Here is a 22,522-nt window from a genome sequence, read left to right as displayed (position 1 = left end):
GCAATAAATGTGATGAATAAATTAACAATAGAAAATGCAGATAAGGAAAAAGAAAAAAATATTAAAATCACTTGAAGTTCTAGCACATCTTTTCATAGGTTGGTTTTTCTGTCTACTTGTGTTTCTGTTTTTGTAATAATTGTGTGGGGGTTTTTTATTTTATTTTTGCTCTTGTTTCTGTGGGTTATATTTCGAGGGGAGACCACATTTTAAAGATACCGCAGTTCAGAAGTTCTGTTGTGAAGCACTTTAGTTTAAAAATCTGTATACTTTATTGGCATGTCCCCATGAGCTTGGAGGCATTTCTGACTGGCATCTCTAGGCTCAGTGATTGTAGTTCCCACGGAGCTGGTGTACATTTATTTGTATGATTGTGCTTCAGACTGATCGTTGGAGCTTTAGGGGAGCTTTTGGAGAAGTGACTTAGGAAGGCAGGGGCAGTCAGCAGTTCAGGGCTCCTTTACTCTGCGTTCCTCAGAGCACTTCTGCATTTCACTGTTTTCAATGTAGGGATTCTGTTAGAACTTCCTTTTACAAATGTTTTCTCTTTTGAAAATCGTTATGCTGCTGGTATATGGCATGTATCTTTAAATCAGATTTCATAGTGTAATATAATAGATCAGCAATGGAATGTTCTTGTATCTTACCAGTTAGGGATTGTAGGGTTCATGGGATCTATCTTTCTTTTTTAAGCTTTTTAAAGATGACATCAGGTATCTGTTGACAATGGACAAACTCTGGCGGAAAAGGAAACCTCCAGTTCCGTTGGACTGGGCTGAAGTACAAAGTCAAGGTAAAGAATACATTTTAGTCGTGGAACACATAAGCTGGAAATGTCCTTGCCTAAAGTCTTTGTATAGCCCTGTTGTTGGTTGAAAATGGTATGTCTTCATACATTCAAACGATGCAAAAAAGTATGAAGAACAAAAGTCACTGAAGTCCCACAGTTAGAGAAATAGCCACTAATAACATTTTCAGGAGTGTTCTGGTGGTCCGCCCTGTGCACACAGACACAGGCAGTCGTGTATACACTGCGTAATGGAATCATACTATTGATAAACTCTGACTTGCTTTTGTCAGTATAATTAACTAGTCTGTTATTGATTAACACGTAGTGTTTTCATATTTTCCCTGAAATAAAGTTTTGAGATCACTGTATATTTATGTACATCTTTGTGTTTCATTTTGAGACTGAGTCTCACTCTGTTGCCCAGGCTGGAGTGCAGTGGCATGATCTCAGCTCACTGCAACCTGGGTTCAACCGATTCTCCTGCCTCAGCCTCCTGAGTAGCTGGGATAGCAGGCGTGAGCCACTGCACCTGGCCTATTTATGTACACCATTGTGTCCTTGTGATTATCTCTTTAAGATTTAATCTAGAAACACATTTTTAATTTAAATTTGTTTTAATTTTTAGAAATGAAAAGTTTTTTTTTGAGGCGTAGTCTTGCTGTGTTGCCCAGATTTGAGTGCAATGGCTGTTCACAGGCTGTCATAGCGCAAGGCATCCCTGGACTCTGGGCTCAAGCCATCCTCCTGCTTCAGCCTCCTGAGTAGCTGGGACTGTATGCCACTGTGCTCCAGCACATTTTAAAATTTTAAATGCAGGAGAACAATTGTTGTGGCTGCTTTCTTATCCCACTCACCTTCAACACTTCTTGTCTCTCCTTTATCTGAACTATATTAGGATTAATTTATGCACAGCAATATAGCACCCATTGAAACTTAAAAGATCGCAGGAGACTTGGGATATCATTTTAGAGCAGTTCTCAACAATCTGGAGATAGTTATCAAACAGATTTAATTATGACTGTAGTAGTGTCCGCTTACTGAGTTCTCACTGGGTGCTGGGCATAATGCTTATTTATCATTTTATCAACATTATATCTTTGAATCTCCCAGTAATCCTATGAGGTTCTGAGGTGGTCTTGTACCTTTCCTATCTCAGCTTTAACAGTTTTTTGTTTTGTTTTGTTTTTTGTTTTGTTTTGTTTTTGAGAAGGAGTCTCGCTCTGTCGCCCAGGCTGGAGTGCAGTGGAGCCATCTCGGCTCACTGCAAGCTCTGCCTCCCAGATTCCCGCCATTCTCTTGCCTCAGCCTCCTGAGTAGCTGGGACTACAGGCTCCTGCCACCACGCCCGACTAATTTTTAGTATTTTTAGTACAGACGGGGTTTTTCTGTGTTAGCCAGGATGGTCTCGATCTCCTGACCTCATGATCCACCCGCCTCGGCCTCCCAAAGTGCTGGGATTACAGGCATGAGCCACTGTGCCCGGCCCCATGATAATTACTTTAATGGAATTTATTTCATATTTGATTTCTTAATGGTTGGGGATTGAACTTGTTAAATAGAGCACAGTAGAGGAATGATGTTTATCAGTGAAATTTCTAATATATATATATATATATATATATATATATATTTTTTTTTTTTTTTTTAGGAGAAGAAACGAATGCATCAGATCAACAGAATGAACCCCAGTTAGGCCTGAAAGACCAGCAGGTTCTAGATGTAAAGAGCTATGCGCGTCTTTTTTCAAAAAGCATTGAGACTTTGAGAGTTCATTTAGCAGAAAAGGGGGATGGAGCTGAGCTCATATGGGATAAGGTTCGTTTTGACAATGTGTGGCAAGTACTTACATATCAAAAGTGTGTTTTAGTTCTTGAGGTGTAATACAAGCTAGTCATTTTTTGAATATTTACTAGATTTTGAGGAAATATATTGAATTTGGCTTGGATATTTTCAGCTCTAATTGCTGTATGGAGCTGAATTTTCTGTACATGAATTCAAGCAGTATCATAAAACTTCATTTGGGATTCTAGTGATGTATTCAGGGTTTATAATTATGTTGAGTAGAAAAATAATGTGAATATATTAAAGTGAAATGTTTCTTGTGTAGTGTAGATGTGTTCATAGAAGTCATAAAATCATTTGGAGAAAACATCTCATTGGCCTGATTTGCCCTTGAAAGTAGTAAGATTGTCTTTGAATTGAAATAGTTGTAACTGTTTCAGAGGTCTGAAAGAGCTCTTGCTATAAAAATGAGATGTAATTATTCTTAGATGTTAAAATCATATTTAATAGTACTCTGCAGTTATATATTTTGAGATTTGATATTATGAACTAATCTTACTTGTGATCAGTATTATCTATGGCTAAAAGTGTTTTATCTCATAAAAGTTTGTATGTTCCTATGATGGTAAAGATTAGTCATGGGTCTTAAGGCATAAAGGCCAATTTTAGAAACCTGAGAAAAATTTGTGTGTACAGATTTTGAAACTGGTTGAATCGGACATCTAAATACACTAAAATGAAGCTAGTATATTTAGATTCTTGGGATTCTTATAAACATTAGTCTCTTGGGTTTTGTGATATTTAAAGAGTAACTTTTCATATTTTCATTGTTATTGTTATGCTAGTGATTTGGGAAGTTTTCGTTAGTGCGCAGAGGCTAAATAAAGAGCCCTCGGAATAGGAATTGTTATCCTCTTGAGTAAAGTCCACATGGAATGGGTGTGATAAGACAGCTGCCTAGGGAAGACACTGTGTTGAGTATTCAGTATTCTTAGTCCTCACCACACCTTATGACATATGGATATAATTTCTCATATTTAATAGATTAAGGGATTTTGAGTCAGGGAATTTGACTTGCCTGAGGATTCACAGCGAACCAATAAGTACGTAAAGAACTATGCTATCAGTGTTTTTTCTTCTGTTCTGTGATGCCTCTGAATTTTAGACCAGGGTAGTATCTTCTCAGTTCAAAGCAGGAAGCCTTGCTGAAATCTAGAGACTAGGATATAGTCTCAGAAAAAATATAAATCGTTAACGGGAAAAACTTGTATTGCCTTATCTGAAGAAACAGCATATATGAGAGAGAGGTGCATATGAAGAAAGTTTGGCAAAGGGGAGCTAAAAAGAGTCATCCAGGTTTTTCTGAAGTGTTAATGAAACAGCTTTTTTTTTTTTTTTTTTTTTTGAGAGGGAGTCTCGCTCTGCCCCCCAGGCTGGAGTGCAGTGGCCGGATCTCAGCTCACTGCAAGCTCTGCCTCCCGGGTTCACGCCATTCTCCTGCCTCAGCCTCCCGAGTAGCTGGGACTACAGGCGCCCGCCACCTTGCCCAGCTAATGTTTTTGTATTTTTTAGTAGAGACGTGGTTTCACCGTGTTAGCCAGGATGGTCTCGATCTCCTGACCTCGTGATCCGCCCGTTTTGGCCTCCCAAAGTGCTGGGATTACAGGCTTGAGCCACCGCGCCCGGCCGAAACAGCTTTTTTAAATTGAGACAGGGTCTCACTCTGTCACCTAGGCTGGAGTGCAGTGACACTATCTTGGCTCACTGCAGCCTCTGTGTCCCGGGTTCAGGCGATCCCGCCACCTCAGGCTCCCGAGTACCTGGGACGACTTTAGCTGTGCGCCACAATGCCTGGCTAATTTTTTGTATTTTTGGTGGAGATGGTGTTTTGCCGTGTTGCCTGGGCTGGTCACAAATTCCTGAGCTCAGGCAATCTGCTTGCCTCAACCTACTAAATTGCTTGAGACTACAGGTGTTAGCCACCATGCCCAGCCTGAAACAGTTTTCTTAAATGACCCATCTTTTGGCCCAGATTCTGTGTGTGTCCAGCAACCTTCTCATTACTAATGAATGGACCCAGGAAAGGGTTGCCATTGTCAGTGAGTAGATTGAGGTTCTGGTGTACAACCTGAGTCTCCGGTGCCTTTGTTTAGGCTGGAGTGAGTTCCTAGAAGCTGATGGTTTTTGGTGTTCTTATCAGACTCATTATTGAACCAGAGGAGCTGATGATGAGACCCCGCCCCCTATTTAGCCCACCTCCATGCTACTGTGAGGTCCTAGCTCATCAGCACCCTCTTGTTCTAGTTGAAAGTCTACAGTGTTACAAACACATGAAAGTATTGGTTCTGAAAGTAATGCTTCAAAATAGTAAATTTGTGGAGAAACTTGTTAAATTGTTTAAATTATTGGCAGGATGACCCATCTGCAATGGATTTTGTCACCTCTGCTGCAAACCTCAGGATGCATATTTTCAGTATGAATATGAAGAGTAGATTTGATATCAAGTGTAAGTTATTTGTACTAAAGTTGTATCACTAAAACCTTGAAGTTGTTTTTTTAAGCAGCAAAACATACTCATCCTTTTTTTTTTTTCCAGCAATGGCAGGGAACATTATTCCTGCTATTGCTACTACTAATGCAGTGATTGCTGGGTTGATAGTATTGGAAGGATTGAAGATTTTATCAGGAAAAATAGACCAGTGCAGAACAGTGAGTATTTCTGTTTGCATTTATATTCAACCCCCTTTAAAAAATCATTAATAAAAAGTACATTAAACAGATAATTTTTAAAATGAAAACAATAGGCCGGGCGTGGTGGCTCAAGCCTGTAATCCCAGCACTTTGGGAGGCTGAGACGGGCGGATCACGAGGTCAGGAGATCAAGACCATCCTGGCTAACACGGTGAAACCCCATCTCTACTAAAAATACAACAACAACAACAAAAACTAGCCGGGCGAGGTGGCGGGCGCCTGTAGTCCCAGCTACTCGGGAGGCTGAGGCAGGAGAATGGCGTAAACCCGGGAGGCGGAGCTTGCAGTGAGCTGAGATCCAGCCACTGCACTCCAGCCTGGGCGACAGAGTGAGACTCTGTCTCAGAAAAAAAAAAAAAAAATGAAAACAATAAAATTGGTTTAAAGCACTGGAAAATTAATTTTTCTAGTTACCAAGTGAGTGTGTTTAAGCTTCCTGGAAATTGCAACAAAAATGAAAAATTAAGAAGTTGCGGCCGGGCGCGGTGGCTCACGCCTGTAATCCCAGCACTTTGGGAGGCTGAGGCGGGCAGATCACGAGGTCAGGAGATCGAGACCATCCTGGCTAACACGGTGAAACCGCATCTCTACTAAAAATACAAAAAAATTAGCATTAGCCGGGTGTGGTGGCAGGTACCTGTAGTCCCAGCTACTCGGGAGGCTGAGGCAGGAGAATGGCATGAACCCAGGAGGTGTAGCTTGCAGTGAGCTGAGATGGCGACACTGCACTCCAGCCTGGGTGACAGAGCGAGACTCTGTCTCAAAAAAAAAAAAAGTTGCTTTTGCTTCTAACATTTCCAATTTTGCTGAATTCTTGGAAGAATTCGTTGTGCGGTCCTTATACAAAGAAGATGTTTCAATTGTTTTTCAATTCTGAGAGTGCTATCTGGGTTTTAAAATATGCTTGGTCATATTATTTTTAAAATTTTTATTTATTTTTTTATTTTTTCGAGACGGAGTCTCGCTCTGTCGCCCAGGCTGGAGTGCAGTGGGATGATCTCCTCTGACAGCAAGCTCCACCTCCCGGGTTCATGCCATTCCCCTGCCTCAGTCCAAGTAGCTGGGACTACAGGCGCCCACCACCATGCCCGCTACCACGCCCGCTGATTTTTTTATTTTTAGTAGAGACCGGGTTTCACCATGTTAGCCAGGATGGTCTCGATCTCCTGACCTCATGATCTGCCCGCCTTGGCCTCCCAAAGTGCTGGGATTACAGGCATGAGCCACCACGCCTGGCCGCTTGGTCATTTTATAGTCCCCTCTTCAGTCATTATCCTGTTGAGTCATTCTTTTCAATTTTATTTTATAGTTTTTGATCATGTTAATGTCTGAGATCTTCATGGGTGAATCTGCTGTCATTTCTACTATTTCTCATAGTGCTTCGCTTGTATGGTTTATGATTTTTTTAAAACTGAATGTGTATTAGAATTGTGTCTGGTAATTCTTTAGGAACCCATTGTAGATGTATTTCTTCAAAGAGCATTTCTGGCTATTATATGTGGGTGCTTGAGGCACTGCCAATAGAGGACCACTTTTCAATTCTTAATTGTAGGGTTTTCAATACTTACGTATTCACACCACAAACCTGAACGAGCCCTGTGTTATTGTCATGAATTATATGGGAAGATACTCCTGCCCCTCCACTAAGCACCAAGTTTAAGATCATTTTTATGGAGAAAGTATTTTTCTCCTCTCCTTTCAGGTCCTTGCTTTGTGTAAGGATCTCCTATTTTAAGAGTTCCTACCTTAGTGGTGGGTGGGGTAGGTGTATCTCTTAAGACTAACACTACTTGGATGTTCTCTTTGGATTCCTTCCTTCGATGTTGTGTCTGCAAACACTTCACTTTCTTACCAGCTCAAGAAGGCTTCCTAGGAAATATTAGCCAATACTTTTACTGTTGTTTAGGTTCTTCTTTTTGTTGAAATAAAATGACTCATTTACCTTCAGAAATTTCAAAAATATCTAGTTTGCAGTGGTACTCTTATTTTGCAGTGTCATTGATACACACTTTTTTTTTTTTTTTTTTTTTTTTTTTTTTTTTTTTTTTTTTTGAGATGGAGTCTCGCTCTGTCGCCCAGGCTGGCATGCAGTGGCGCGATCTCAGCTCACTGCAACCTCTGCCTCCCGGATTCAAGCGATTCTCCTGTCTCAGCCTCCTGAGTTGCTGGGATTACAGACGTACGCCACCATGCCTGGCTAATTTTTGTATTTTCAGTAGAGATGGGGTTTCACCGTGTTGGTCAGGCTGGTCTCGAACTCCTGACATCCTGATCCTTCCACCTCGGCCTCCCGAAGGGCTGGGATTACAGGAATACAGGCGTGAGCCACTGCGCCTGGCCGTGTTTTGTTTTTTTTTTTTTTTACGAGATGGGGTCTTGCTATGTTGTCCAGGTTGGTCCTGAACTCCTGAGCTCAAGCAGTCCTCCCAGCTTGGCCTCCCAAAGTGCTGGGATTACAAGTGTGAGCCACTGCACCTGGCCTGATGCACTCTTTCCTTCCTTCCTTCCTTCCTTCCTTCCTTCCTTCCTTCCTTCCTTCCTTCCTTCCTTCCTTCCTTCCTTCCCTCCCTCCCTCCCTCCCTCCCTCCCTCCCTCCCTCCCTCCCTCACTCCTTCCCTCCTTCCTTCCTTCCTTCCTTCCTTCCTTCCTTCCTTCCTGTTTTTTTTTTTTGTTGTTTTTTTTTTTTTTTTTTTTTTTTGAGACAGAATGTCACTGTCACCCAGGCTGGAGTACAGTGGTGTGATCTTGGCTCACTGCAACCTCCACCTCCTGGGTTCCAGCAGTTCTGGTGCCTCAGCCTCCCGAGTAGCTGGGATTACTGGCACATGCCACCGCACATGGCTAAGTTTTGTATTTTAAGTAGAGACGGTGTTTCAGCATGTTGCCCAGGTTGTTCTCAAACTCCTAGCCTCAAATGATCTACCCTCCTTAGCCTCCCAAAGTGATGGGATTACAGGTGTGAGGTACTACGTGCAGCCTCGATGCACTCTTAAAATATTTTATTTTCATGGAATTTTAGTTTGAAGGAACAGAAACAAATTGCCCAGTCTGTCGTTTCTACTTAAAGTTTTATTGTGTGTGTGTGTGTGTATATATATATATATATATATTTTTTTTTTTTTTTTTTTTTTTTTTTTTGAGACAGAGTCTTGTTCTGTCGCCCAGGCTGGAGTGCAGTGGCAGAATCTCAGCTCACTGCAAGCTCTGCCTCCCGGGTTTAGCCATTCTCCTGCCTCAGCCTCCCTAGTAGCTGGGACTGCAGGCGCCCGCCACCTCGCCCGGCTAGTTTTTTGTATTTTTAGTAGAGACGGGGTTTCACCGTGTTAGCCACGATGGTCTCGATCTCCTGACCTCGTGATCCGCCCGTCTCAGCCTCCCAAAGTGCTGGGATTACAGGCTTGAGCCACCGCGCCCGGCTATTGTATATATTTTTAATTTCTAATAATTTTATTTTTGGGTATCTTTTTTTGAGATGGAGTCTTGCTCCGTCACCCAGGCTGGAGTGCAGTGGCGCAGTCTCAGCTCACTGCAACCTCCACCTCCCAAGTTCAAGCGATTCTCCTGCCTCAGCCTCCCCAGTAGCTTGGACTACGGGCGGGCGCCACCATGCCTGGCTACTTTTTGTAGTTTTAGGAGAGACAGGGTTTTACCATGTTAGCCAGGCTGGTCTCGAACTCCTGACCTTGGGTGATCTGCCCGCATTGGCCTCCCAAAGTGATAGAATTACAGGCGTGTACAAACTACTGAACTTTTAAAAATGTCTGTTATTTCTCATCACATCCTTCTGGTTTCTTTGCCTGCTTAGCTCCATGTCACTCTTGGACTATTAATATTAATATATCTGGCCAGGCACAATGGCTCACGCCTGTAAGCCCAGCTCTTTGGGAGGCCAAGGTGGGTGGATCACCTGAGGTCGGAAGTTCGAGACCAGCCTGACTAATGTGGAGAAACCCGGTCTCTACTAAAAAAAAAAAATACATATTATATATATATAAAATTAGCCGGGCATGGTGGCGCAAGTTTGTAATTCCAGCTCCTCGGGAGGCTGAGGCAGGAGAATCACTTTAACTCAGGAGGTGGAAGTTGCAGTGAGCCGAGATCGCACCATTGCACTCCAGCCTGGGCAACAAGAGTAAAACTCTGTCTCAAAGAAAAAGAAAAAATAGTAATAGTAATATATCTGGATTTCATTTGTTTACATTTGTAAATGAATTCCAGCATGGATTAATGTTAGCCCAGGTATTAATCGTGGTAGCAATTGTTTTTTGAGGCAGAGTCTCGCTCTGTCGCCCGGACTGGAGTGCAGTGGCCGGATCTCAGCTCACTGCAAGCTCTGCCTCCTGGGTTTACGCCGTTCTCCTGCCTCAGCCTCCCGAGTAGCTGGGACTACAGGCGCCCCGCCACCTCGCCCGGCTAGTTTTTGTATTTTTAGTAGAGACGGGGTTTCACCGTGTTAGCCAGGATGGTCTCGATCTCCTGACCTCGTGATCCGCCCGTCTCGGCCTCCCAAAGTGCTGGGATTACAGGCTTGAGCCACCGCGCCCGGCCAGCAATTGCTTTTATTATTGTCAATTTCCCTTAGCACACTTACCTTCCCAGTGAAGCCCAAAATCAAACAAATCTTTCTGCCTCTGTAGCCTGCTTGGCCTGGGCAGTTTGCTTATAGCCCTTCCACCTAACAGTATTCATTGTAGGAGAAGCTATTTTACAGAGGAGGGCTTTAGTGTCTCTTGAAGGATTTAGTTCTGTATGCTCGGGGGAATCCATAGAGTACTCCTTTAGAATTCATTCGTCTTAGCAGACTTAACACTACATTGTAGTCACAAGATAAAGGTTCGTGTCTCAACTTCTTGTCTTCTGACATTTGTTGTTTGTGTTGGATCTTGCTAGTGTTTTCCAAACTTTAGTAGTAGCAGGAACTTGGAGCTTTTCTTAATTTCAATGTAATTTTTATATCTTCCTTGGTTCTTATTTTTTTTGTTTAGTATTAGAGGAACGGTAAATAGGTACATATACTGCCAGAAATACATTATTTTTTTCCCTCATTATATAAATGTTATTATAATCAGAAAATTTGGGAAGGCAGTGACATTGATTCTAGACATCTGTGAAAGGCATTATTGTTAACTGGAGAAATGAATGTGTTGGTCTTGTCATGAGATTACTTGGTTGATAAGAATAGCCTCAGGGAGGGACACCAGCAGCTGATACAATGAAGGCACCACAGATGAGCATGCCTTTGCCCTTACTCTTGCTAAATTAGGTCGCAGAAGAACACGGAGTGTTATGTAATAATACAAGGAGATGTCTTTTCAGCAAGGCTAGCCTTTAGCTGATTAGAAAAGCAGGTTGAAAAACCAGACTCCTAAAAAGCTCATGATTTTCCTGATCCATTTTGCCATCTGGAAGGGAATTTTTAAGTCATTTTTTATTGGATATCTGGTAAACGCAATTTTAGATTGTATGGTGTATAAAATTATAGCACACGTTTCTGATTTCTGCCTGTTATTTCTCCTCCAAAGATTTTTTTGAATAAACAACCAAACCCAAGAAAGAAGCTTCTTGTGCCTTGTGCACTGGATCCTCCCAACCCCAATTGTTACGTATGTGCCAGCAAGCCAGAGGTGACTGTGCGGCTGAATGTCCATAAAGTGACTGTTCTCACCTTACAAGACAAGGTCAGTGCAAGGCCTGGGTCTCTTTTCCTTTTGCTTTTACAGTATTACTGTGATAACAAGCAGACACTAGCTAGTGACTCTGAAAAGGTCCGACTGCAGAGATGTGTTGCTGTGATTTCCTGGGTTATTTTGCCTTCTGGATACCTGCAGGCTTTTCTTTCTGTGGTTCCAGAATAAGTGCCTCACATTCCAGAACAGAGTGGGAGTATTTGACTGGAATCTACAGCACAGTGGTGGCACAGTATCACTGCAAGCAGAGGACTTCTTTGCTCTTTGCTTCCCAGACAGTGGGTAAATTCTATATTTTTTGACAAATAACAGGTATCCTTGAATGGTCCTCACTGTCGCAGTGAGCAGATAAGTATTTGCATGCAGTGCAAAGTTTGCATTTCCAGTAGAGCAAAGCCCAAGTTACCAGCTTTGTATTAAAGGGTATAAGTAATTTGCAGAGTTTTGGGTTCTCTGCATGTTGGACAGTGCCCACTCCCAGCAAATTAGGGGGCTTTTGTTATTTCTGAGGTCTGAGTTGAGGCTTGGTGGTGGTACACACTTACCTAATACGACCTGATTCTGGTGTGGTAAGTTAGTCCCTGAGGACGTAGAGCATTTGCACACCTGGGTTCACCTCTGGAGCTGAAGTGAGGGAAGAAATGGGGATTAAGGACATGGTCTGGTCCTTAAGTTCCTGTTAAATTGGCTATATTTGTGTATTGGGGAGGTTTTCTTTTTTTTATGACTCAAAAGTGTCACTTTCCACTTTGAGATCACTTCCTGTTGTCCTCTGGTTGTGACCATCATAATGCTACATATTTACATGCCTCTTGAGAGAGCAGGAAGCGGCCCTTCTCAAATAGCAGTGCTGCCTGATAGGGAATGGCCTTTCTTCCAGAAACTGGTTATGCAGGACGGATTGATTTGAGCTTATGTTTTGGTCAGGGAAGTGGCAGGTACAACAGAGGGTGGTTGCCCCAGTTTCTTTTCTAGAAAATAATTATCTTTGGTATCTCCTGATTCTTGAGCTTAAAGGTAATTCCTCTATTTGTAGGATACTTAGACCTATAGGACCTATAGAGAGTTCCTCCTTTTTTCCTTTTTTAGGAGCTGGTAGGATTTAACAGAATATTATCACTTCTCTAAATGCATGGAACAGGGAGGCTTATCTGAGAGTCAGGTTAATGAGAAATGATTCCATCTATCAAACCCCTGCCATTACAGGGTTGGCACAGAGACTGAAATGAAATATGTCAAGTGTTTGTAGCTCACTACCTAATCTGCAGGGAAAGACAAAGTAGCAATAGCCAGCCAGGGAGTTCCTAGTCCCCTGTTGGGATGAAGTTGGATCTGATCTGCATCAGTGGTCAGATGTGGGGATGGAACTCAGGTGAATCATCACGGCTTTCCTGCTTGCTCTAAGGGATCTTGAAGAGTGACTTGGCCTGTTTCCAATAAATCGAAGGGGAAAGTAAGAGCCTTTATAGAAGTCTAGGATTTCTTATGATCTTTAATTACCTACGTTAATATTTTGAATCTTTTTTTTTTGTAGATAGTGAAAGAAAAATTTGCTATGGTAGCACCAGATGTCCAAATTGAAGATGGGAAAGGAACAATCCTAATATCTTCCGAAGAGGGAGAGACGGAAGGTATCATACATTGCATTTATTCACTCCTCTCATTGAGGAGACTGCTTAAAGGAAAGAGTGCACATTAGTTGATTCATTTACTGTATATGATACTCATTATTACAGAGAGTGGCAGTGTTTGGTCATGGAGGTGCTCTTTCAAGGTGACATTGCTGGGGGTCATCACACTTCCATGTTTGGGAGCTCCATTTCAGACATTTTCAGTGACTGCAGTGCTCTTGTGCACTTCCAAGGAACCTCCTTGCTGGTATCATGGATCCTGGGAGCTAACCTTGTGATGAGAAGACTGTTGTGTCTGTCAAATCACAGTGGGGAGGGTTCTAAGGCATTTGGAGATTTTTCTCCAAGAGTGGGCAAGCCTTGGTAGCCTGTCCCTTCTATATAGCAGAAAGATTATTGAAATTCAGTGCCCAGTTTTGGCTTTCTGATCCTTCCTTTCAAAAGTTCAAGCAGGTCATCCCTTTTGCTGATGTATTTGCTATACAAGGTAGAATATATTTGATTCTGTTGAAGCTTTCATAGTAAGAATTGCATTGTAGTTATTCCTCCTTCAGACTGTACTCGTTGATCCCATACCTCCTCGGTCACTTTTGCAGCTCATTTGTTAAGTTGCTGTTCTTGTTTTTCCATATCCCAGTTTTTGCCAGTGTACTGTTATTTTCAAAGGTTCTAGGCCCTGTGTTTTCCCTGTATATTGAGTTAATTCATACCTATTTGTCCATTGGTCATTTATTCATACTTTGGGATCCAGATGTTAAGGCTTCTTTAAATGCAGGTTCAGCATCAGGGTTCTTCTTGGTTGTAGTTGCTTGTTGAGAAATTGGGCTATTAGGTCATGTGTAATTGGAGGCCATGTTTTGGCTGTGTGGTGCTCTATTTTAGGAGTCTACTTGAGTATTCAAGCCTCATTCTAGCCAGCTGACTTTTAAAAAAATGTCTGTTTGTGATTATATGCTGTCCCTTAGTTGTAGCCAGCACTTTCAAACACTAGCTTAAAAATGGAAACTGGGCTGGGCGCGGTGGCTCAAGCCTGTAATCCCAGCACTTTGGGAGGCCGAGACGGGCGGATCACGAGGTCAGGAGATGGAGACCATCCTGGCTAACACGGTGAAACCCCGTGTCTACTAAAAAATACAAAAAACTAGCCGGGCGAGGTGGCGGGCGCCTGTAGTCCCAGCTACTCGGGAGGCTGAGGCAGGAGAATGGTATAAACCTGGGAGGTGGAGCTTGCAGTGAGCTGAGATCCGGCCACTGCACTCCAGCCTGGGCAACAGAGTGAGACTCCGTCTCAAAAAAAAAAAAAAAAAAAAAAAAAAAGGAAACTGGTTAGGAATCTCAGTGGCTTCAGTGTGACCGTTCTGTACAGAAATACATGTGGTTTGGAGGGTGAGACAGCACTTATCAGAATGTGTGTGGAGTCCTGTATGACAGGCATCGTTTTGGGTATTCATAAGTCAAGGATGAATAAGACAACAGATCTTAGCTTGAAGTGCCTTGCAGCCTGGAAGGAGAAGGGAGGTTGTCAACAGCTGAATTCAGCATAGTCCAAGGAAAACTGTAGAAGGAGTGTGTACACAGTACAAATCTAAGGAAAGTATACTCCGCTTTGTGAAAGGGAGGGGGAGTAATAGGACAGGGAGGGCATTTGGGTCATTTTTTGAAGAAATAGTAGGGACTCACTGGACGAAGAAGAGAGCATTTAGACAGAATGAACATCTGTATGCAAAGGTGTGAGCTTGTGAAACAACCTAAACTGCCTTGGGAGTGGCCCATTATTTGGTTTCACTGGAAGCTGGGATGCTGAGGGGTTGGCAGCAGTGATGAGGTTGGAGTCTTTCTTGTCATACGTGCACTGTGTGTCTTCCTCCTCTTCCTTGACCCCTACCCTCCAGAGGAAGGGGCAATATTTCACTGCCACCTGCCACCAGGGTTTAAACAGGGGAGTAGCAGGGAGCTAGTTAGGGAGGAGGGGATTGAGGGATTTTTACTAAGGCAGAGGCAGGTAATAGATTTGAGATTCGTGAAGTCAGAACTTGCAGCCCAGTTGAGGAATAGCCTTACAATGTTATCAGTGTTGTTAGGTCAGCACAAGACTTCACAGGTGATGCTAAATCACCAAAGAAAGAACCCATATTAATTGGTTTTCCTTTTGAATGTGATGGTTCCAAGAGGTTTACAGTCAGTGGAGATGTCTGAAAGGGCTTGGAGGTGGAAATCTGGGTAAGAATGCCAAGGGCATTCCTGGTAGATAAAAATGGTAAAGCAAGCAACAGATCTGGAAAAGAACTAGGAGAAACCGTTAGTATGTTCTGGGTATCAGTGTAGGGAAAACCTTTCTAAGTGTTTTCCTTATAAATGATGAAATAAATGTTAAAAAAAAAAACCAGACAAAAAAGAAGGGGATTGAAAATTGAGGTTATATAGAAAATTGGGCTTGGTGCGGTGGCTCACACCTCTAATCCTAGTACTTTGAGGGGCTGAAGCGGGCAGATCACTTGAGGCCAGGAGTTTGAGACCAGCCTGGCCAACATGGCAAAACCTCATCTCTTGTAAAAATGCAAAAATTAGGCTGGGCGTTGTGGCTATAATCCCAGCACTTTGGGAGACCGAGGTGGGTGGGTCACCTGAGATCAGGAGTTTGAGACCAGCTTGGCCAATATCGCAAAACCCCGTCTCTACTAACAATACAAAAATTAGCCAGGCATGGTGGTGGGTGCATGTAATCCCAGCTACTCGGGAGGCTAAGGTGGGAGAATCACTTGAACCTGGGAGGTCGAGGTTGCAGTGAGCCAAGATGGTGCCACTGCACTCCAGCTTGGGCAACAGAGCGAGACTCTGTCTCAAAAAAAAAAAAAAAAAAAAATTAGCTAGGCATGGTGGTGCACACCTTGCAGTCCCAGCTACTCTGGAGGCTGAGGTAGGAAGACCTCTCAAGCCTGGGATGCACTCCAGCTTGCTGTAACACAGTGAGACCCTGTCTTAAAAAAAATTGATTTGAATGGGGAAAAGTTTTCAGAATTTCTCAGTCTGGTCCCCTTGAAGTAGTTTCGGTAGTTAAGTGTTTTAAGACTGAATTCCCAGTATTTTAATGTTTTAGGGTGCTAGGGCCTTCATAACAAATACCACAGCCCAGGTGGCTTAAACAATACATTCTCACAGTTCTGGAGGCTGGAAGACCAAGATGAAGATGCTGGCAGGTTTGGTTTATTTTAAAGCCTCTCTCCTTTGCTTGCAGATAGCTGCCTTTCTGTTGTGTCACATAGCCTTTCCTCTAGGGGTGCACATCCCTGATGTCTCTGTCCAAATTTTGGGATTGATTAATTCATTGGAGACAGAGTCTTAAAAAAAAAATTTTGTTGCTCTGTTGCCCAGCAGGCTGGAGTGCAGTGGTGCAGTCACTGCAACTCTTGGGCTTCAGGAATCAATCCTGCTTTGGCCTCCCAAAGTGCTGAGATTATAGATGTGAGCCACTGTGCCTGCCTTCCTCCTTCTATAAGGACATCAGTCAGATCAGATTACAGCCCACCCTACTGGCCCCATTTAAATTTAATCATTCCTTTAAAAAGTCCTATCTCCAAATACAATCACATTCTGAGATACTAGGGATTAGTGTTTCAAGCTTTGGATTTTGATGGACGGGACACAATTCAGCCCCATAACAGGTTTAGCTTTTTAAAAAATGAACCTGACTGCTCTATGAAGATGTAACTGAAGTATCTAAGTTATTTTCACATTTCCTAGCTAATAATCACAAGAAGTTGTCAGAATTTGGAATTAGAAATGGCAGCCGGCTTCAAGCAGATGACTTCCTCCAGGACTATACTTTATTGATCAACATCCTTCATAGGTAAGAGCTACTAATATTTTAATTGTAAGAAATTATTTGAATATATAAACTTTAGAGGAAATGGAGGAAAAGTGTTTTCTTATCCTTAAACCCTGCTGTTCATTTGAAACTGTATCGTATATTTGGTCGAGTTGGTCACTGAGTTCCGTGATGTTTGACCAACAGAAAAATTTGGGGATTCAGAAATTGGTAGGGTGTGGTGGCTCACGCCTGTAATCCCAGCACTTTGGTAGGCTGAGGCAGGTGGATCACCTGAGGTCAGGAGTTTGAGGCCAACGTGGTGAAACCCCATCTCTGCTAAAAATGCGAAAATTAACCAGGCATAGTGGCAGGCACCTGTAGTCCCAGCTACTTGGGAGGCTAAGGTAGGAGAATCCCTTGAACCCGGGAGGTGGAGGTTGCAGTGAACCGGGATTATGCCATTGCACTCCAACCTGGGCAACAGAGTGAGACTCCAACTAAAAAAAAAAAAAAAACCCAGAAATAAAAGAAATAAGCAAAAAATGTTTAAGAGTAACTGTCATCAGTGGTGGCTGATCAGGAAGAGCTAGAGTCCAGGTGTTTGAACAGTTTAAACAGAGGCGAATTCATTATAGTAATTAAACTGGAATAAAATTATTAATTGTTTTTCAAGGTTCTCTAGAAAAAAGAAGTATTTCTGCCATAAAATAAATCATTTCGTTTGTGATTTTGTGACAATAGCAAAAGAATATTGGGAATTGTCTGTACTGGCCGGGCACGGTGGCTCACACCTGTAATCCCAGTACTTTGGGAGGTCAAGGTGGGCGGGTCACCTGAGGTCAGGAGTTTGAGACCAGCCTGCCCAAAGGCTGGTGGTGGCACACGCCTGTAATCCCAAAAACTTAGGAGGCTGAGGCAGGAGAATCACTTGAACCTGGGAGGCAGAGGTTGCAGTGAGCCAAGATTGCGCCATTGCACTCCAGGCTGGGTGACAAGAGCAAAACTCCATCTCAGAAAAAAAAAAAAATTGTACAGATTCCTGAGTCTATAGCACAGTTAAGATACACATGGTATCTTACCATGTCTGCTTATATATTCATGTGTTGACCAGGTTGCATTTTTGTTCATGCTCATTGACGTGGTGGAACTGTGCCTGACTTGGGGTTTTTGGGTAGCATCTAACAAATAAGGGTTTAGTGGTGCTGCCACCTGCGTCCAGTTATTTTGTCAGTATTTTCATGAGTATACAAACATGCATAGTGTTTGTGTGGCTATTTGGAGAGAACTGCATTTCATACTTTGTTTATAAAATGCATAAAATGACAGGAAGGGGCCAGGTGTGATGGCTCATGTCTGTGATCCCAGCACTTTGGGAGGCTGAAGTGGTGGATCACGAGGTCAGGAGTTTGAGACCATCCTGAACAACATGGTGAAACCCCATCTCTACTAAAAATACAAAAATTAGCTGGGTGTGGTGGCGTGTGCCTGTAATCCCAGCTACTCAGGAGGCTGAGGCAGGAGAATCGTTTGAACCTGGGAGCCGAGGTTGCAGCGAGCCAAGATTGCGCCATTGCACTCCAGCCTGGGTGACAGAGCGAGACTCCGTCTCAAAAAAAAAAAAAAAAAAAAAAAATGACAGGAAGGACTGAATGAGAGTTACTAGTAAGTAGTGTATTTCACAGTTATATAATGGAATCAAAGTGGTCCTGCTTCAGTTGGACACTAGTTAGATGTAAGTGGCATGCTTGTTTTCAGTTGTGAAAGAAAAGACAGTGGAAGGACATGTACAATAAAGTGGAAATACCACATGGTATCTAAAAGAGGAGGTATAATTAGGGTTTTTAATCATATTTTTTAGCTCTCTGGGAACAGAACCCCACCCCTTCTGTATGTCTTTTGTTTGACTTACATGTTTTTGAGAGTTCATGTACAGAAGCATGATGTAGCTTGTAAAGATGGGGGGACCCAGAAATCATGTAGTTCTGCCCATAAAAAACACCACATTACTATAGTTAAGATCATATTGTAGGCCAGGCGTGGCAGCTCACACCTGTAATCCCAGCACTTTTGGGAGTCTGAGGCGGATCATGGGCTCAGGGGGTCAAGACCAGCCTAGCCAATATGGTGAAACCCTGTCTCTACTAAAAATACAAAAAAAATTAGCCGGGCATGGTGTCATGCCTATAGTCCCAGCTGCTCGGGAGGCTGAGGCAGAAGAATAGCTTGAACCTGGGAGGCAGAGGTTGCAGTGAGCCAAGATCACGCTACTGCACTCCATAGTGGCTGAAGAAATAATGTCTAAGAGTTACTACTTGAGGCCACTGAGTTTTGGACTCAGTTTTCTGCTTTGGCAATAAAAGTTAATTTACTGTTTTAAAGAAACAAAAAACCAAAACCTTGCCCTGATTTGAAAGTGCGTGTAGATTATCACAGAAATTTGGTGTGTACCATCTTTTTTTTTTTTTTTTTGAGACGGAGTCTTGCTCTGCTGCCCAGGCTGGAGTGCAGTGGCCGGCTCTCAGCTCACTGCAAGCTCCGCCTCCCGGGTTCACGCCATTCTCCTGTCTCAGCCTCCCGAGTAGCTGGGACTACAGGCGCCCGCCTCGTCGCCCGGCTAGTTTTTTGTATTTTTTAGTAGAGACGGGGTTTCACCGTATTAGCCAGGATGGTCTCGATCTCCTGACCTCATGATCCGCCCGTCTCGGCCTCCCAAAGTGCTGGGATTACAGGCTTGAGCCACCGCGCCCGGCCACCATCTTTTTTATTGTAAGTTTAGCTCTTTGAAAATTAGAATCCAAGGTGGGTATGGTTGGCTCACGCCTGTAATCCCAGCACTTTAGGAGACCAAGGTAGGAGGATGGCTTGAGCCCAGGATTTCAAGACCAGCCTGGGCAACATTACGAGACCCTATCTCTAATTTTTTTTTTAATAAAAATTAAAAAAAAAAAATTAGAATCCACATATTTGGTGTGTACATAGTGTATGCTTTGAGGAACAACAGGATTTCTCTGATGCTCCTTTGCTTTGTAAATAGTCATAGCAGTGACCTGTGTGATTCTCCTACAGTGAAGACCTAGGAAAGGATGTTGAATTTGAGGTTGTTGGTGATGCCCTGGAAAAAGTGGGACCCAAACAAGCTGAAGATGCTGCCAAAAGCATAACCAATGGCAGTGATGATGGAGCTCAGCCCTCTACCTCCACAGGTAAGTATGGCCCCAGCCAGCAGGTTGTTAAACACCCACCAAGCAAGAGTAAAAGCAAACTGATTGTTTAGGAACATTGACCATAAATCTGTAAAACTACTAGAGGTGTGTATTGGTTTGGTATTGATTGTTGTAATGGAGCTCTGAATTTATGAACCATGAAGACATTTAAGGGCTGGGTGTGGTGGCTCACACCTGTAATCCCAGCGCTTTGAGAGGCCAAGATGGGGGTATTACTTGAGGCCAGGAGTTGGAGAACAGCCTGGGCAACACAGTGAGACCCTCGTCTGTACAAAAAAAAAAAAAAATTAGCCAGGCATGGTAGCGCATACCTGTAGTCTCAGCTACTCAGGAGGCTAAAGTGGTTCACTTGAACCCAGGAGTTCAACACTGCAGTGAGCCATGATCGCACCACTGCACTCCAGACTGGGCAACAGCAAGACCGTGTCTCCAAAAAAAAAAAAAAAAAGTCACTTAAGGTGGGGCACAGTGGCTCATGCCTGTAATCCCAACACTTTGGGAGGCCAAGGCGGGCAGATTGCCTGAGCCCAGGAGTTCGACACCAACCTGGGCAACACGGTGAAACCCCATCTGTACTAAAAATACAAAAAATTAGCCAGGCGTGGCAGCATACTCTTGTAGCCCCAGCTACTCGGGAGGCTGAGGCAGGAGAATCACTGGAACCCGGGAGGCGGAGGTTGCAGTGAGCTGGGATTGCGCCACTGCACTCCGGCCTGGTTTACAGAGTGAGACTCCATCTCAAAACAAACAGTCATTTAAGACTGGGGGAAATTCTTACGGAAATTTCTTACAGAAAATAGCAACACTTTGTTATTTTTTGTTAATTGATTTTTACAGTTTGAAATGATAGTTTACTAGTGCGCAGTCAGCCTATATAGTAGCAGGTTGGGGTTTTGTATGCTTGTTTTATTTAGGAGCAATAAATCCATGCATCTGACTATTTTGAGTGAACAGGTGCTTGGTAAGTATGGAATTTAGGCATGTTAGAGTTTCCTCGTCACCAATATGCCTTGCGTATAGTCCTTTCCCCTGGATTTCCAGTGCTGGTGCTTGGTATTTTTCCAAATAACTGATTCTTTACTGTGTTCTGATTTGAATATTTACTCCGCTCCCTCTCTTCCTTTAGTTAGGGAACTAAAGGTTACCAAATTTTTACTTGTTTTCATTTCTTTGACCCTGTCTGTGGCATTCTTTGGAATATGTTTACTCTTGGCTCTAATGTTCTCTTGAGATTTTTGGAGATGAACATTCAGATTATGGCCTGGGTCATTGGTTCATAACCTGTTTTTTTTCCCCTCACTGAAATTAGAAAGGTCCATCATCCTCCTTTGAGGAAGAGACTATATGGTAGATTTTCCAGAATCATAATTTGAAATGTACATTTATTGATTCTCTACTGTGGGTAGGTTTCCAGGGTTACAGCCATGAGTAAGGTAGGTATTCTGCCTTTGATTTTGTTGGAGGAGGAGATAAAACCACCTTTAGTATCATTTCTGCATTGGGGATGGTTCCTGGCTTCATCCTCTGCTACTGTGTAAGCTTGGGAAGTCATTCACTGAGTTTCCTTTCCTGGAAAGCGGATAATCATGTGATCTTCTTTATAGGGTTGTGATGATTAAATGAGTTGTCATATGCACAGTGCTCAGAACAGTTCCTGGCACATTGTAAGTGCTGTATTGTTGTTGCCACTACTACCATTATTAGAATATGTTCCCTCTGCTCTTCTATTGGAGAAAGTAGAGGTAGAATCAAGGATGTGTAATGAGTCCTTTGAGTTACATAATTCTTGTCACAATTTTTTGTTTTGATTAGAAAATAAATAGGTGCTTATTATGTAAAAGATTTAAAACAGTATGGAAATACATAATGTGTAAAGTCAAAATGCAGCCATTCTTAAGTTTGGTGTATATTAGAAGAGTCACCTTTCAATTATAGAAAATACTGGTGAGCACAAGTAACTCCCACGCTTTTACCCATTTTTTTTTCCTTTTTTCTGAAATAAGCTCAAGAGCAAGATGACGTTCTCATAGTTGATTCGGATGAAGAAGATTCTTCAAATAATGCTGACGTCAGTGAAGAAGAGAGAAGCCGCAAGAGGAAATTAGATGAGAAAGAGAATCTCAGTGCAAAGAGGTCACGTATAGAACAGAAGGAAGAGCTTGATGATGTCATAGCATTAGATTGAACAGAAATGCCTCTAAACAGAACCCTCTTACTGTTTAGTTTATCTGGGCAGAACCAGATTGTTACGTCCTTTGTTCCAAAGGGAAAAAATTGACACCAGTGACTTGAAAATTACTCTGCTCCCTTTGAAAGCATTGCTAGAACTGTTAGACACATTGCAGTATGCTGTATTGAAAGTAGGAATATAGTTTTAAAAACCCTTTGAACAAAGTGTATGCATAACCAGTCATGAGATAAAACAACACAATGCATGTTGCCTTTTTAATGTAAATACCCTTAGGTATCATTAATAGTTTCAAAATATTGTGGTTTAGTAAAGTTGATACCTGGTTATAAATATTATGCCTTTATTTTTGGCTAGAAGAAGAATTATTTTTAGCCTAGATCTAATCATTTTCATACTCTTAACTGATTGAAACAGATTCAAAGAAGTATCAAGTGCTATGCATTGAAACTTGTTTTTAAATGTTAAATGGCACTATGTATATTAATGTAAAACAATGTTAATTTACTCAAGTTTTCAGTTTGTACTGCCTGGTATGTCTGTGTAAGAAGCCAGTTTTTGTGTATTGTTACAGTTTCAGGTTATTTATATTCGATGTTTTGTAAAACTCAAATAACGACTATACTTATGGACCAAATAAATGGCATCTGCATTCTTGTTA

At 42.5% G+C, this 22,522-nt stretch overlaps 1 protein-coding gene across 1 annotated transcript in view; it reads left to right on the top strand.

The window, feature by feature from the left end:
• UBA2 (ubiquitin like modifier activating enzyme 2) overlaps positions 1–22,522 on the top strand; it is a 47,983-nt gene extending 25,461 nt beyond the window's left edge. Inside the window, exons 9-17 of the mRNA XM_010359628.2 lie at positions 694–793; positions 2,439–2,605; positions 4,985–5,078; positions 5,169–5,281; positions 10,846–11,001; positions 12,545–12,641; positions 16,383–16,488; positions 19,516–19,652; positions 21,677–22,522. Of these exons, the coding sequence (XP_010357930.1) occupies positions 694–793; positions 2,439–2,605; positions 4,985–5,078; positions 5,169–5,281; positions 10,846–11,001; positions 12,545–12,641; positions 16,383–16,488; positions 19,516–19,652; positions 21,677–21,858 (1,152 nt within the window). The 3' untranslated portion in view covers positions 21,859–22,522. The remainder of the gene's footprint in view (positions 1–693; positions 794–2,438; positions 2,606–4,984; positions 5,079–5,168; positions 5,282–10,845; positions 11,002–12,544; positions 12,642–16,382; positions 16,489–19,515; positions 19,653–21,676) is intronic.

This window comes from Rhinopithecus roxellana, chromosome 12 (assembly GCF_007565055.1).
Source record: "Rhinopithecus roxellana isolate Shanxi Qingling chromosome 12, ASM756505v1, whole genome shotgun sequence".
NCBI classification, from domain to species: Eukaryota; Metazoa; Chordata; class Mammalia; order Primates; family Cercopithecidae; genus Rhinopithecus; species Rhinopithecus roxellana.
Note: the sequence above shows the minus strand (reverse complement) of the source record. Positions and strands in the feature narration are given on the sequence as shown.